A 14406-nucleotide genomic window follows, 5' to 3' on the forward strand; every position below is an offset into this window, starting at 1 on the left:
GTTGTTTTGACTGTATTTATTTACCGAGTGCCGCCGCTGATCTCCCAATATCTATTAGCATGTACCTACATGCTGTGGAAGGCACGGGACAGTTATCCATAGTATGCAGTGAGTGCTGGAGCTATCACATACCTCTCTCTCTCTCTCTCTCTCTCTCTCTCTCTCTCTCTCTATATATATATATATATAAAGAATAGAATAGAGGTGTGCTGTATTCTATCCCCACTGAGTGGCTATGTACATACAATAAATCAAGTAATAAGTAAAAACAAATTAGCATTTATTAGGAGTTTTCCAGCACATAAGATTTCAGCAGCATTTTCCTGTTCCTAAATATGAACGGCCCCGTGGCCCCATGCGTTTCGTCATTCAGGACTTCATCTGGGGCAATGAATCAATCTATTTAACAAATGATAAAGAGAACTCAGAGAAATATTCAATGACAGGTTAATGACAATTGGACGATAGCTGAGTATATCTTTCTCCTGTCCACAATATGCAGCTATAGCCTCTCTAAGTGGGACACCCAGTGCATCACACGTTCTCAGAGAGCCACACGTGCACATTTCATTAGCTGACGACGGGACCTGTGAGTCCTGAAAACGTTCTATTCTTGAGCACATGGATTAAATCTAATCCCCAAGTTTTTTCACCTGCTTACAAGTCTCTGAGTGCCGTTTTATTCATTTTTCTACTATATGACTGCTTTATTTTCCGAGTGCCGCCGTGCCATCTGCTGCTACTTGTGGGGTTTTCTTACTCCTAAATCGACGGAAGGCAACGGACCCAGATATGGCCTATTAGTGAGTGCCAGAACCTACCTACAAATATTTATATATATATATAAAAAAAGTGACTGTGGTGGCACTCCGCGTTGTCAGCACAGGGGTGCTGGAACTTGCAATGAAGCTCCGGTGCCTTCCCTTGGGCGTTGTGGGGTGCTCTGTATGCAAGATGCTGGGGGGGGGGGCGGCGGCACTCAGAAATGAAGACAGGAGGCAAGCGGTATGGGTAACCGACGTTTCAAAAGGGCGCAGGCTTTTTTTTATCAAGGTGCTGTGGTTCTTACCACAGCACCTTGATAAAAAAAAGCCTGCGGGCTTTTGAAACGTCGGTTACCCATACCGCTTGCCTCCTGTCTTCATTTCTGAGTTCCGCCGCCCCCCCCCCCCAGCATTATATATATATATATAGGCACCTGAGCATCTTGACTGGAGAATATTAGGTAATGCCGATCTCACCTTGATATATATATATATATATATATATATATATATATATATATATATATATATATATATATATATATATATAAAATCTTCCACATATGCCGGCACTCCAATTATATTCAGGCAGCTTGGTCGGTGCACTCCAAATAATCCAAACAATACTCCAATAATAGAGGCACACGATCCAGTAATAGATTCACAACAAGTGTATTGGGCAAATAGTCATCATAGATACTACACCCATTACCACCAACAATAGTTTTATCAGTGCCCAGATATGTCCTTTAATATGTAATGTCCCTTCACTATTCACAACAATTAGAAAAACTTTTTAATACATTTATTTAAAATACAATAGTAAAAAAATGCACTTAAGATTACTCCTATTTGTTGGAGTGATTTTCTCAGTCATTTAAATTCATAGATGTAACAAATACCAATGCGTTTTGTCAAGAAAAGAGACTTCATCAGGGGTGTTTAATCTTGGTAGATTAAAGAATGTGAATTAAAGTACAGTTAAATTAAGAGATAAAAAAATGATATACAGTACATAAAGGACAAATATCAAATAAATTATATTACATTCTAAACATATTCTAGTACATAATAAATAATATATTTTAAAAATATATCAAAATGAAATAAATATGTTCCTGATTATACTACTACAAGCTGACAGCATTGCGAACAATACCTGGTTCTGCCTTTGATTAATACTTTAAATCTATCTGGAAATATGCCAGCTCCCACAGATCATGTGCTATTACATTTGGCTCCAAATGAATGCTCATCCATACGGAGCAATGTGTAACATCCGATCAATGAGTGATTTAGTCTAGTCAGAACGCTCAGCACACAGAGCTTACTAGATCGCCCAAACAGGGCCACCATCAGGGGGGTGCTGTAGGTACAGCTGTCCAGGGCCCTGTCTCTATGACAGAGAGGGAAGGGCCCGGGCCACTCATTCTGCTCAGCACACCCCCTACTGCCTCTGTTGTGCTGCCTGGGCTGAATGAAGCCCATTGCTCCCAGAGTGCAGGATTTTTCACCACTGGATGCTGGCGGACAATTAAAATGCGCACCGGCTGGTGAGCCAATCAGTGCTCGCCTACCAGCATTCGTTCTGATTGGCTGCCAGACCACGAGCCCTGATTGGCTTAGAAGTCAGACACGACTAGAAATCAGTCCCGGACCCCCGGTCTCTGATTAGAACACTGGTGCCTTTACTAGATCTTGACCACATGAAGTTAAGGTCTAGTTAGGCGATGGCGACACACAGGACTGCACATCACCGTCGCACAGTGGCATACACACGGAGTGATCCATGCTGAATTTTTAAGAGATCAAGTCAAATCAATTATAAAATGGGCTAAAATCGCTTTGTGTGTATGCCCCTTTATTTATCATTCACAAGATCACCTGAAAAGTTAGAAGCACATGCGGAATACTCACAATCACCACAATATTATTCATCATTAGGTCCAATTTTGTTTTCTTTACTGTAAATTTTCCACAGTTCTTCATTATTTTTGTGTCAAATCCTAATGGAAAAAAAGCCATAATTGACAGTCTACATACAGTATTTACAATTTGGACAGTTACATTTAAAGATCAGCTAATGGCAATATTACTAACAAAACTCATTTAATAGCTCCAATTAACACACTTATTTCCTAATAGTAGGAACCTGTGTTGTGTAAAAGAACCAGGAAAATAAAGTCTACAGCTATTTTTTTTTAATTAACTGGAAGTATTGAAGTCGTCTTGCATGTATTAAACTCATACTCAAAAAAGGGGGAATGGGGGACAGGGAATACTTCTGCACCAGCTAATTTTCAGATTAATATGTGATTCCCGAATTATAGTTGCAATGTTGGATTACAGTTAATTCAGACTGGGGGTTCTGCCAAAGACAATGAGTATATATAGAGCAAAGAAGAGAAAGATTGTCTTTTTTGCTGGCACACTAAAGGAAAAGAATTTCAGGATAAAATGTAACGTTTAATTGTATCGATTAAAACCGTTACCATGAAATATATGCCATGTAAATGGTTGGACAAACGTTAAACATTAAATTTAAAATTGATGCACGCGGGAATCAGTAACTGCGGGAATCATCTTTTTCTTAGGGTTAGTTCTTTTTTTTAACTCCACCTCTTTTACCACGTTTAGTCTTTTTATTTTTGTTTAGTTCCGAAACCTCCCTTTTGTTTTTCTTCCCCATTCTAAAAAAGGTGTTTTGGGCTGCTCTTCCCAAGGCAAGGGGTCAAATCTGTTTGTGGAGTAATGGCGTTGATAATCATCTCTGTCATACTCGACATGATGACATTCTTTATCAACTCCATTTCCTCGATCTGATCTGAACATATTTCTACCCCTTTTTCTTTTTGATGGTATTACATAAGGGGTTTCTGGTGCATTCCTTTGGGAGTACCTGAGGGGTTCTCTTTCTCGTTGTTGATACGTAGGGGATTCCTTTTCTAACTGCTGTCTTTTCCCCCCAATTTCCTCCATTTAGGGGTTTCCTGTGGTTTTTGTTTTACATGAGTTTCTACATTTACCTCCTTTTGATTAAGGGAACCTTCTTTAATTTTTTGATCTCGATGATATTTTTTAGTTTTCTTTAATTTTAATTATTTTGTTTCTTTATTAATCTTTCGAATAATTTTTACCTCACTGTTCTTATACTCCTCTAGATTTACAAAGGGTTTTACCATTATTTGGAGTGCATTCATTTTCTCATTAATAGTATTAAGAAACAGATGTCTTTCTTTTAAAATTAATTCTATGAGATTAAATGAACAATTCTCTAGGATTTTGTTCCATTCTGTTTGAACCTCTGCATTATTAGCAGCAAAAGAAGGGATCTTATCTATTTTTAAACCCTTAGGTATAAGGCAACTGTAACCATTGCTGGAGAACAGTACCATTCGCTTTTTGGGAGGACCATCCACACCGAAGTTTTGACTGAAAGAATCGGCACCTGTTGATTAACACCACAGGAGTGGTTGGTGAGATCCCCCGTTTTTTATCACCGGCTGGTGATTATATGCTTGTTTTTACCCTACCTTTGTGAGTGAAATGATTGAATAACTTGTTCCCCCCTGTCTACAAAGGTGTTGCACTATTTCCTTTCTTTTTCTAGAAATTAACTAAGGAAAAAGGGAAGTGTATGGACTGTGGATTATTGGGACACAGAATATCTCCCTAAAAATAAGAGAGGAATCTCTTGGACTTTATGATTCACAAACCAGTGTGAGTTCTATTGGCTTATGCTCCTCCAACCCTAGCACTCAAGACAGTGAATATGTTTCTTTGTTTATATGTTTTGAAGTTTTGGTGTAACTTCTTGTCAGTGTCTAAGCTGCTTTGGTATATTTTGCGCAATTGTACAAATTATTCCATAATCATATTGACTCTCCTGCAACTACCTGCATAAATGACTAGTCCAAAGCAATATTCAGTGTTCCGGATCTTGCAGCCTCTTAGGAGAATACAATCATTATCCAAAGAATACTTTTCTCCATGCCACTCCAGTGTTCCTACAAAAGAATGCATGTTTCTGTTTGCCTCTTCACAGATAACTTTACCTAAAAAAAAACAAAAGTAGTTACTGAATTGAAAAAAACATTTAGCATAATGGGACAGTAATACATTCCCGCATGATCCATTTCATTAGGTACAAAATGCTCTGTTCCTGGACTTCCCTCTTAATGTATGATTGTCATCACCTGTGTTGAGACCATGGGCAGATTTAGGCGTGATGGCACCCCTAGGCACAACAATAACGGCTGCCCCCCCCCCCCCACCTAATTGTATTATTTTTATTGATTACTTATATGCCCTCATTTGATAATAGCCAATTTAATGGATTTTCCTCTACCTCCCCATGGCAGCTGAACTATGGGTTTTCCCCCTCATTAGGTAGATCTGGAAAGGAAAAAAAGACACAACACTGCCCCTATATAAGGACCGCCCCTACTGAGGCTCAGTGTCTTTTTTTCCTTTCCAGGTAGAGGAGGCTTACCCTGAGGCCGCTGCAGCCTTCCCCACTGCCTAGTGCAGCCAGGGGTTTATGCAATTAGAGGCTACCCGCTACCTAGTGTAGTAGGGACACCTGTCTGGCAAGCCCCTCTGCCCAGTGCAGTTGTGGGACTAATAATAATAAAAAAACAGGGTGTACCTTGCCCTCCGGGGCTCTGCGTATGAGCGTTTGGTAGCCGGCATTAATCCCCGGACGTCGCATTCCCTCCTATCTGTACCATGCTCCCTCCTGCCGGGGATCCTTAGCTTCAGGAGGCGCTACTACAGCTTCAAACGGCCAGGGGCGACGTCAGACGCGGCATCTGACGTCATCACGCAGGTCACATGTGGGCGTGCGCGCCCGGGGACGCGGGATGGCGTCTGACGTCATCAGGAGGCGCGAGGCCGGGCGCACCGCCTCTGACAGCATAGGGGAGGACGCCAGCACTTAAAATGGCGGCACAGCTTGACAGAAACGCTGCTGAGATCCCTGAGCCAGACGGATACCGGGTAAGACTCCACAATGCAGCGCTGCTGCTGGAGTGATATTCATTTATTGTTATACCCAGTACATTCCTAATTAGCTTATTTGTGCTGACAGTGACTCTGCAGCAATGGAGGAAGATAGGAAGCAGCAAGCAAAATCGGGGTAAGCCAGGAAGAAAATGTCAGTAAAGTGCATGGTTAATGTCTTAGTTTCTGAGTGGGGTTATTGTTCATTGCAGGTCAGAGTCAAGTAAAGAGAAGCTTAAAAATTAAGCAAAAGCACAAAAAATTGCATGTTGCTAAATGCTCTGTTTGTGATGCACCTCTGCCAGAAAATGGAAAAGTGCAGTGTGTGAAAATTGCAAAAAAAACCCTATAATGAGGCCAGATCAAATGGCGGACTTAGTCGCTATGCTTAGGACATCTTTAGCTGATACCTTTGTTACAAAGGAGGATTTGAAGAAGGTGTCACATAAAAGGCCTAGAGACACACTATCTGAGGACTCTGACCCAGGGGAAGGTCCTGCCCCTGACTTACCTGAGGAAGTGGAAGAAGGGGAAGTAACCCAGGAGAAAGCGGAGCTGGACTTTAATCCAGATCTCCTTAACAACCTTCTCATCCTGATAAATAAATCACTCAACATTGAGGATCCTCAGGAAGAAGGGAAATTACAGGACCTCCTTTTTAAGGATAAAAAGAAAAAACCTAAATCATTCCCTCTTTCTAAAACACTACAGGACATAGTGGAGGAGGAGTGGGCTAGCCCAGATTAAAAAATAGCCGTACCACTTAGAGTCAACAAGATGTACCCATTTGATACGGAGCAGGTGAAGAAGTGGGAGGTGGCCCCCAAGGTGGACTCCGCCATCGCTAGATTATCGAGAAAAACCACTTTACCCCTAGAAGACGCCAACGTGTTTAAGGACGCAATGGAGAGAAAAATGGAAATGAGCCTGCGTAAGCAGCACGTCACGTCTGGTGCTTCTATTAAAGCCTCCTCGGCAATAGCGGTGACCTTGAGAGTACTGAGGTCCTGGTGCCAGGACCTAGAGTCCGACTTACTGGATGGTGTAAAGAGGTCAGAACTCCTCAAAATAATTCAGAACGTGCAAGTTGCCGTTGAGTTCATATGCGATGCATCCCTGGATGCGGTTAGGCTGGCGGCCAGAACAAATGCAAGCACCACTGTTACCAGGAGAGCATTGTGGCTGAAACCATGGTCGGCGGATGCACAATCTAAAAACAAACTGGTATCACTCCCGTTTCAGGGTGATTACCTATTTGGGAAGAATCTAGATGATATCATATAGAAAACCACGGGGGGGAAATCGGTGTGGCTTCCCCAGGACAGAGGCTTTAAGAAGACACCTAACAGCCCTAAGCAGGAGGCAGATAAAGCCAGGAGAGTGGGAATTATCCCAAGGAATATTCGAGGAGATAGCCCAGATGTGGGGCTACCCAGAAATAGACCTTATGGCAACCAGAAACAACAGGAAAGTGACGAAGTTCATTTCCAGACACTGGGAAAAGGAGTCCTGGGGGACAGACGCACTAACAAATCAATGGGAACAAGGTCTGATGTATGCCTTTCCGCCATTCCTGGTCATTTCCAGATTATTGAACAAGATACAGAGGGAGAAGGCAATGGTGATAGTCATTGTACCCACATGGCCAAGAAGGGCTTGGTTCCAGAAACTGGTCAGGATGGCAGTAGCAGGACCCTGGAGACTGCCAAACCGGGAAGACCTGCTGAGGCAGGGAAAATACGTGCAACAACAGCCCAGAAACTGGAACCTAGCGGCGTGGCTGCTGAAACCAGAACTCTGGTAAATAAAGGTTTCTCCACAAAAGTAGTAAGAACACTTCTAAAGGCTAGAAAGAGTTCAACCTCAGGTACATATTACAGAATCTGGAGAACATATATACAATTCTGTAAAACTAAGAAAAAGAATTATAAAGCCATACCAACAGTGCTAGACTTCTTGCAATCAGGCCTAGACAAGAAGCTATCAGTTAGTACATTAAAAGTCCAGGTATCCGCACTTGGGGCTATACTAGACAGGAAAATTGCAGAGGATAAATATGTGCAAAGGTTCATACAAGCATCCAAAAGGATAAGACCACCGTTCCGTAGCCCAACTGCACCCTGGGACCTTAATCTTGTACTAAACGCCCTAACAGAAAGTCCCTTGGAGCCTCTTGAGGAGGTACCGATCAAGTGGCTAACAGCTAAGGTGGCATTCCTGGTGGCGGTAACATCTACAAGGAGAGTGTCGGAGGTACAAGCCCTGTGGGCAGAAGAACCATTTCTAAACTTTTATGAAAACAAGGTCGTCCTAAGGACAAATCCACACTTCTTGCCCAAGGTGGTGTCCTCCTTTCACATCAACCAGGAAATAGTGCTACCGTCTTTTTGCGCAAAACCAGTAAACGAGAAAGAGCAAAGGTTCCACAAACTCAATGTTAAAAGAGCATTAACTATCTACCTACAAAATGTAGGGGACTGGAGGAAGACAAAAAGGCTCTTCGTGGTGACAGAAGGCAAAAACAAGGGTCTCGGAGCCTCAAAAGCAACCATCGCTAGATGGATCAAGACATGCATAGCGGAGGCATATAAGATGAGCAATAAGGAAGTACCACAAAGCTTAAAGGCTCACTCTACTAGAGCAGTAGGATCTTCCTGGGCTAGAGAAGTGGCAGCGTCCCTGGAAGAATTATGCAAAGCAGCCTGTTGGGCCTCAGCACACACCTTTTCCAGACATTATAGCTTGGATATCGAGTCCTCCAGTGATGCAAAACTGGGCAGGAAGATACTAAGCGCAGTAATCTAAGGATTACGCTAAGCTCCCCTCTTAAAGGGAAAAAGCACTAATTAAATAAAGTGGACTTACATGTAGGTGATTCCAACCTGTATCCTTCTAAGAGGTATTATTCTTTCTTTCTAATTATGGTCCCACCCAAAAAAAATTTTTTTTATACTGCTATGGTATTACCCATAGTTCAGCTGCCATGGGGAGGTAGAGGAAAGTACGGATTCTTACCGGTTAATACGCTTTCCTCTACTCCACCATGGCAGCATTATTCCCTCCCTTGGGATATATGAAGCAATATAAGTACGTTATGTTACGTTATGTTATGTTATGTTAAAAGTGTATACTCGCTGATAATTAAGACACTGAGCCTCAGTAGGGGCGGTCCTTATATAGGGGCAGTGTTGTGTCTTTTTTTCCTTTCCAGATCTACCTAATGAGAGGGAAAACCCATAGTTCAGCTGCCATGGTGGAGTAGAGGAAAGCGTATTAACCGGTAAGAATCGGTACTATTTAAAACAAAGCCACTAACTGACTTTTTGTAAAAATGATGTATACATATTTACTATATAGGACAGTTTACAGGGGCAGTATCTGCATGTCCTATCCATTTACACTCTATTCAAGATGGAATATGGTACAGTACAGTGTATATTTTACAGTTACTGATACATTTCAGGCTGACAGTACTATCACAAGCATCCAAGTGCCGCCCCCAAACATGTGCCGCCCCTAGGCACGTGCCTCACGTGCCTAATGGGAAATTCGGCACTGGTTGAGACACACGTCTCATCAACTAGTTCACCACAGGTGATGGCAATCATACATTAAAAGGGAACAGAGCATTTTTTACCTAAAATAATGGGCCATGTTAGAGGGTATGGTATTTTTAAACATTTTGATCCAATTTAAGAGATGGACATATGTCCATTTACAGACTAAAGCATAACTTCTTTTGGTAGTCCTCATTCCTACAGTGTCAGGTAATGCATATCTCCCAACTGTTCTGCTTCACCATGGGACCATCCTCTTTTCCTTTTTTTTTCTTTTGTGGTTTCATGTAAATTGTATCTTGTATATGCCCTCATCTGCATCTCTCAAAGGTCTTTCTTCAATGCAGGGAATTATAAATACTGTATAATAAACATAGCAGATTTATATATTTTGAATACAATAATTTAATTTGTTAGATTTATTTTTATCCGTACTTACTGTATGTATATTGTATGGGGGAAAAAAAACCCAGAAAATACCTATAGATGTAATTTACAGCTATCGTCTTTTAATTCTTAACCCAGTGGTTCCCAAACTGTGTGCCGTGGCTCCCTGGGGTGCCTCAGGACACTTGCAGAGGTGCCCCAGGTTGGTGGTCAAGTACCAATTCAAATTCTTTATGGTTAATTATTTATGGGCAAAACCAGTGCTGGGGGCTGCCAATCATAAAATGTGTACAAACAGAAGCAAATCCTGTGCCCGTTACCACATAACTGACCCTAAGAATCGAATATGAATCCAATCTACCGTACTTCATGTTATATTTATTTTGTGTGTTTTTTTGGGCCTAGGGGTGCCGTGAAAAAGTTTCTGATACTCCAGCGTGCCATAATTAAAAAAAGATTGGGAACCTCTGTCTTAACCTATAAGATATACAGAATATTGCAACATATTATTGTGTGCTATTAATCATTCACAACAGCCCTTGCCTAGTGGAACTCAAAGGCTAAATAATCTAGTACACAAACTCACACACTAATATTACTAGCAATGCCTGCATATCACTTGCAGGGATTAATAAGCAATGCAGTCGCCATTTGTGCAAGCAGAAAAGGGGAATGGTTAGCCTTAGCTTCTATGTCTGCCATGCGGTTGGACCAGTCCATCAGGCTGTCACCCCTTCTGGCATTTGCCAGAAGTGCAACAAGGCCACTCCGGCCCTGGTCATTTGAAATAAAGGCAAACCATACCTCCATTACTATCAGAAGTTACTTAACACATATATGAAGAACAAATAATCAGAATGTTAAAAGTAAAATGAAAAATAAAAATACAAGCCAAACAAAAACCATGAGAATCTCATGCCACGTATAACATGCTGGGGGAAATGTAATAAGATGGGAGTTCTATTTCACATGTGATGTTCCTATGGGCAACCAATCAGATTCTACTTCTTTTTTATTTAGCACCTTCTAGAAGATAATAGACAGGATCTGATTGGTTGCCCATAGCAACATCCCATGAGAAATAGAACTCCCATCTTTTTTCAGGATGCAGAATGAGCACAGGGTTTAAAGTGGTCCTGGAGAGGTGGTTGAACTCCCCCATTAAGCAGAGCCAGGATCAGAAACTAATGTTTTTGGCTCCCCACTGCAGACTGTAAATTTGTGGTCTACATCCCAGTGTTCCGTGGGGGCGGGGGGTGTTGGACATCCCCTCTGGCCTGTGCAGGGATTCAGGGGTGAATTTATGAAGCTTGGAGAAGTGTTATCTATCCCCATAAAGAACGTTATGAGCAAGGTGATAATGGTTCAGCCAATCAGCTCTTACCTGTCAATTTACATATTATAGCTGATTGGCTGAACCATTATCACCTTGCTCATAACGTTCTTTATGGGGATAGATAACACTTCTCCAAGCTTCATAAATTCACCCCTCAGAGAGGCAGTGGGGATGGGGGTATTGCCAGCAGCTTACACAGCGCTACCCATTCTGCCCCTAGTGATGCCAAATGGGAGCTAGGCGGCCTGCGGCATCCCCGCAAGACTCATGACTTCAGAAGAGAGAATGTTGGGCGGTATGGGTAAGGGACATTTAAGGACAGTTGTATAGAGTAGAGGTGTTCATATAGAATTCCATTACATGCTGACAAAGCTAGGCCTGAATTCATAATATTCAAACACTGAAGCATACTTGCCAACATTCTGTCTGTTAGCAAATAATGGGGCAGATGTATTAAGCCTTAACAAGAGATAAATCCAAGGGTGATAAAGAGCGATAAACGTCCAGCCAATCACATCCTAACTGCCATGTTACAGGCTGTTTTGAAAAAAAGTCAGTAAGGAGCTGATTGGCTGTACATTTATCTCTCCTTATCACCCTTGCATTTATCTCTTGTTAAGGCTTAATACATATGCCCCAGAGTACGCAGTTAGTAGCAATCCAGTAAGTGGCAAGGTAAACTGCAAATGGTTGGTACATCCTCCCTAAAGGAGAGACCAGAGGTGAGGCAGGTACGAGTCTGGCTCCCCCCTGTAATACTCAGATACTTCCTGGATCAGGGGGTTGGGCCGCATTGTGGCCAATAATATTGCACACAAAAAAAACCTCAGGGGGAGGCAGCTATCAGATAAGCCTGACTGACGTGTGTGGATTGATGCAATGTCAGGTGACCTATCCAGTAAGATCCCCACCACCCATCCAGAGGCAGCCAGCATGAAATAGAATCTGATGATTAAGATGGAAAAAATGAAAGTGAACGTGCTGGTGAGTGGCTGCTGTAGATGTGTAAGTGGGAACCGGGCTAGCCCCCTCCCTCCTGTGGGGAACATACTGTACTCCCTGTCACTAGTAGAAAACAGATAATGCCCAATAAGTTTCAGGCTGCTTCTGCAGAGGTTCTGCAACATGTTTTTATTTTAAAGGGTTAGTGCTGTATAGCGGGTTAAAAAACTTTTTAGTGCTCTCTGCAAAACTTTTGTGGCTAGATGTCTCAGAATGGAGACTGTCAGTGCTCCCCAGCTGCACATTGTGTTCCTGCCATTCTCTGTGAAATGCTGGCTGTCATTGGCTGCCCCTGTTGGCATCCCGCTGTTGCCTCTGCGGCATTCTGTCCCAGCGGTCCGGTGTCCTGCTGCACATCCCTGCAGGCCCACCACGCCAGCCTTGGCGCCATTCTCCTCCTTGGGCAGCGCCATGACACTTCCTGGTCATCTGACTCTGCAGGACTCAATCAGGACTGATTAGCCAATCAGCTCACAGCAAGAGGTATAAAGCCCAGCTCAGGGAACAGAACACTGTCAGTGCTTTGTTGTCTATTTACGTAGTGAGCTCCTGCATATGTCTGCTTCCAAGACACAGCGCAATTACAAGCATCAGTACTCCCTGACTTCAGGTGTTCACTAAGGACAGCTTCTACCATTCTAAAGCTCCTTAAAGAGACAGTAGAGTTCCATCTACAGCTTCACCTGGCTTTAGGTAATCCGGCTGTACTGACCTGCTGGCACTCCAAGCTTCAATCAAGCCTGCTCCCGAAGTGCTGGTATCCCCAGCTTCAAGCAAACCTGTTTCTTGTGTTGTTGGTGTCCCCAAAAAATGGCAAAAAATGATTGTAAAACAAATTATGCTTCGTTATTATCAAATGACCCCTTCTTTCAAAGTGAACCGATGAATCGTGTAAAAGATCCCGATCTTTTCACGGACTGATCTGCTGGATCCCAGCTCTCGTTAGTGACCCGTTTTGCCCATCTCTAGTGCACGCCTGCTTCCCGGTATTGCTGGAATCCCCAGCTCCAAAGAACTTTTTACTTCCTGTAATTCAGCCATTGACTTTATTCCCTTTCATCTTATTCAGTTATTAACTTTGTTCATTCAATGATTTATTCCTTCATTCAACCATAGATACTTACCTGTAACCATAAGCATGAATAAATTGTACATTAAACCTGCCAGCTTTTGTTCTCATGCATCCAGCCAACTGGTCCCCTGCTCTCGTCCCGGTTCACAGAGAAACCCAGCCCTGACACTAGGCTTACACCTGCATTAGTTCAACATTAACAAAAGTTCCAAAGTAGCGAAATGTTGACATGGAAAATGTTGACACGTTAAAAGGCTGACATGAGTTTTTCACGTTTTCTTGGTATCAATGTCGATACCTGAGCACATAGACCCCTAATTAGTGTAGTGCGTACCGTCACATGGCTCGCTTCGCTTGCAATGTTCGGGCCAGGTGCATTACTGCAAAATGTACCTGTGTGAACCAATGAAATGATGGTAAGTCTAGCCATCGACCATGTAAGTTTGTGTTATTAGAGTTGCAGTCAAGTTAGTGAGAGAAGCCACTTATTATAACTTTCAGAACTTGAACTCACAGAGCCCTGGGTAAAACAGCCACATAGGGAAGAACCAGGGAGTAAGGTATGGTAAGGAGCAGAGGACTAAAATTTAGCTCCAGTACAACAGTGGGGAACCATTAGTATTTCCTTACGAGTGAAATGCAATAGTTCAATCACAAAAATTGATAACTTGAGTTACCTTAGGGTGCCTGATAATGAGGTATTTGGCCAAGCAGCAACCAAAGAAGGGGGACGTTACATTACACCCCTATAATAGTAAATACAAAAAAACACAGGTAGGTTGCACTAATTAAACCTTCAAAAAGCTGCTTAGGCACTGGCGCTTGGAACCTTTGCTGCTGTGACACCCCATATTGCCACCACTATCTCTGGCAAGTGACCCAACCAGCCCTTTCTAATACATCATTGGGATCCATCCTCTAGAACTAAAAACACTGGACCCCCCAGCCTGGCTATTACAACACATTGTGGAGGCATGCCACCTGTCTAAAAAAGAAGCCGGATGCTAATGGAGGTAACATACCAACAATACCGCAATACCGTTTGGGGAGGAATACTCTCATCCATTATTGACTCAAGTGGGCCTTTTTCAGCATAAAAAATGGTCTGAAAAAGTAGACTTATACTCGAGTATATATGGTAATCATTTTTATTTAATAAGTGTCTTAATTGGTCTATCACATGCACAGCTGAAATTGAATTAGGGCAACCTACCTGTGTTTTTTTGTATTTAATAGTACAGTCACACCTGATAACAATTTTTTTTTTTTTTTGTAAATACTGTTTTA

The 14406-nt window shown here is 42.4% G+C and overlaps 1 protein-coding gene across 1 annotated transcript in view; it reads right to left on the bottom strand.

The window, feature by feature from the left end:
- The window catches only part of ATP8B3 (ATPase phospholipid transporting 8B3), a 203536-nt gene that overhangs the window by 128286 nt on the left and 60844 nt on the right, over positions 1–14406 (bottom strand). Inside the window, exons 9-10 of the mRNA XM_083177190.1 lie at positions 4661–4819; positions 2682–2770 (exon numbers count right to left, since the gene is read on the bottom strand). Of these exons, the coding sequence (XP_083033316.1) occupies positions 2682–2770; positions 4661–4819 (248 nt within the window). The remainder of the gene's footprint in view (positions 1–2681; positions 2771–4660; positions 4820–14406) is intronic.

This window comes from Crinia signifera, chromosome 1 (genome assembly GCF_055691185.1).
Source record: "Crinia signifera chromosome 1, ASM5569118v1, whole genome shotgun sequence".
NCBI lineage: Eukaryota > Metazoa > Chordata > Amphibia > Anura > Myobatrachidae > Crinia > Crinia signifera.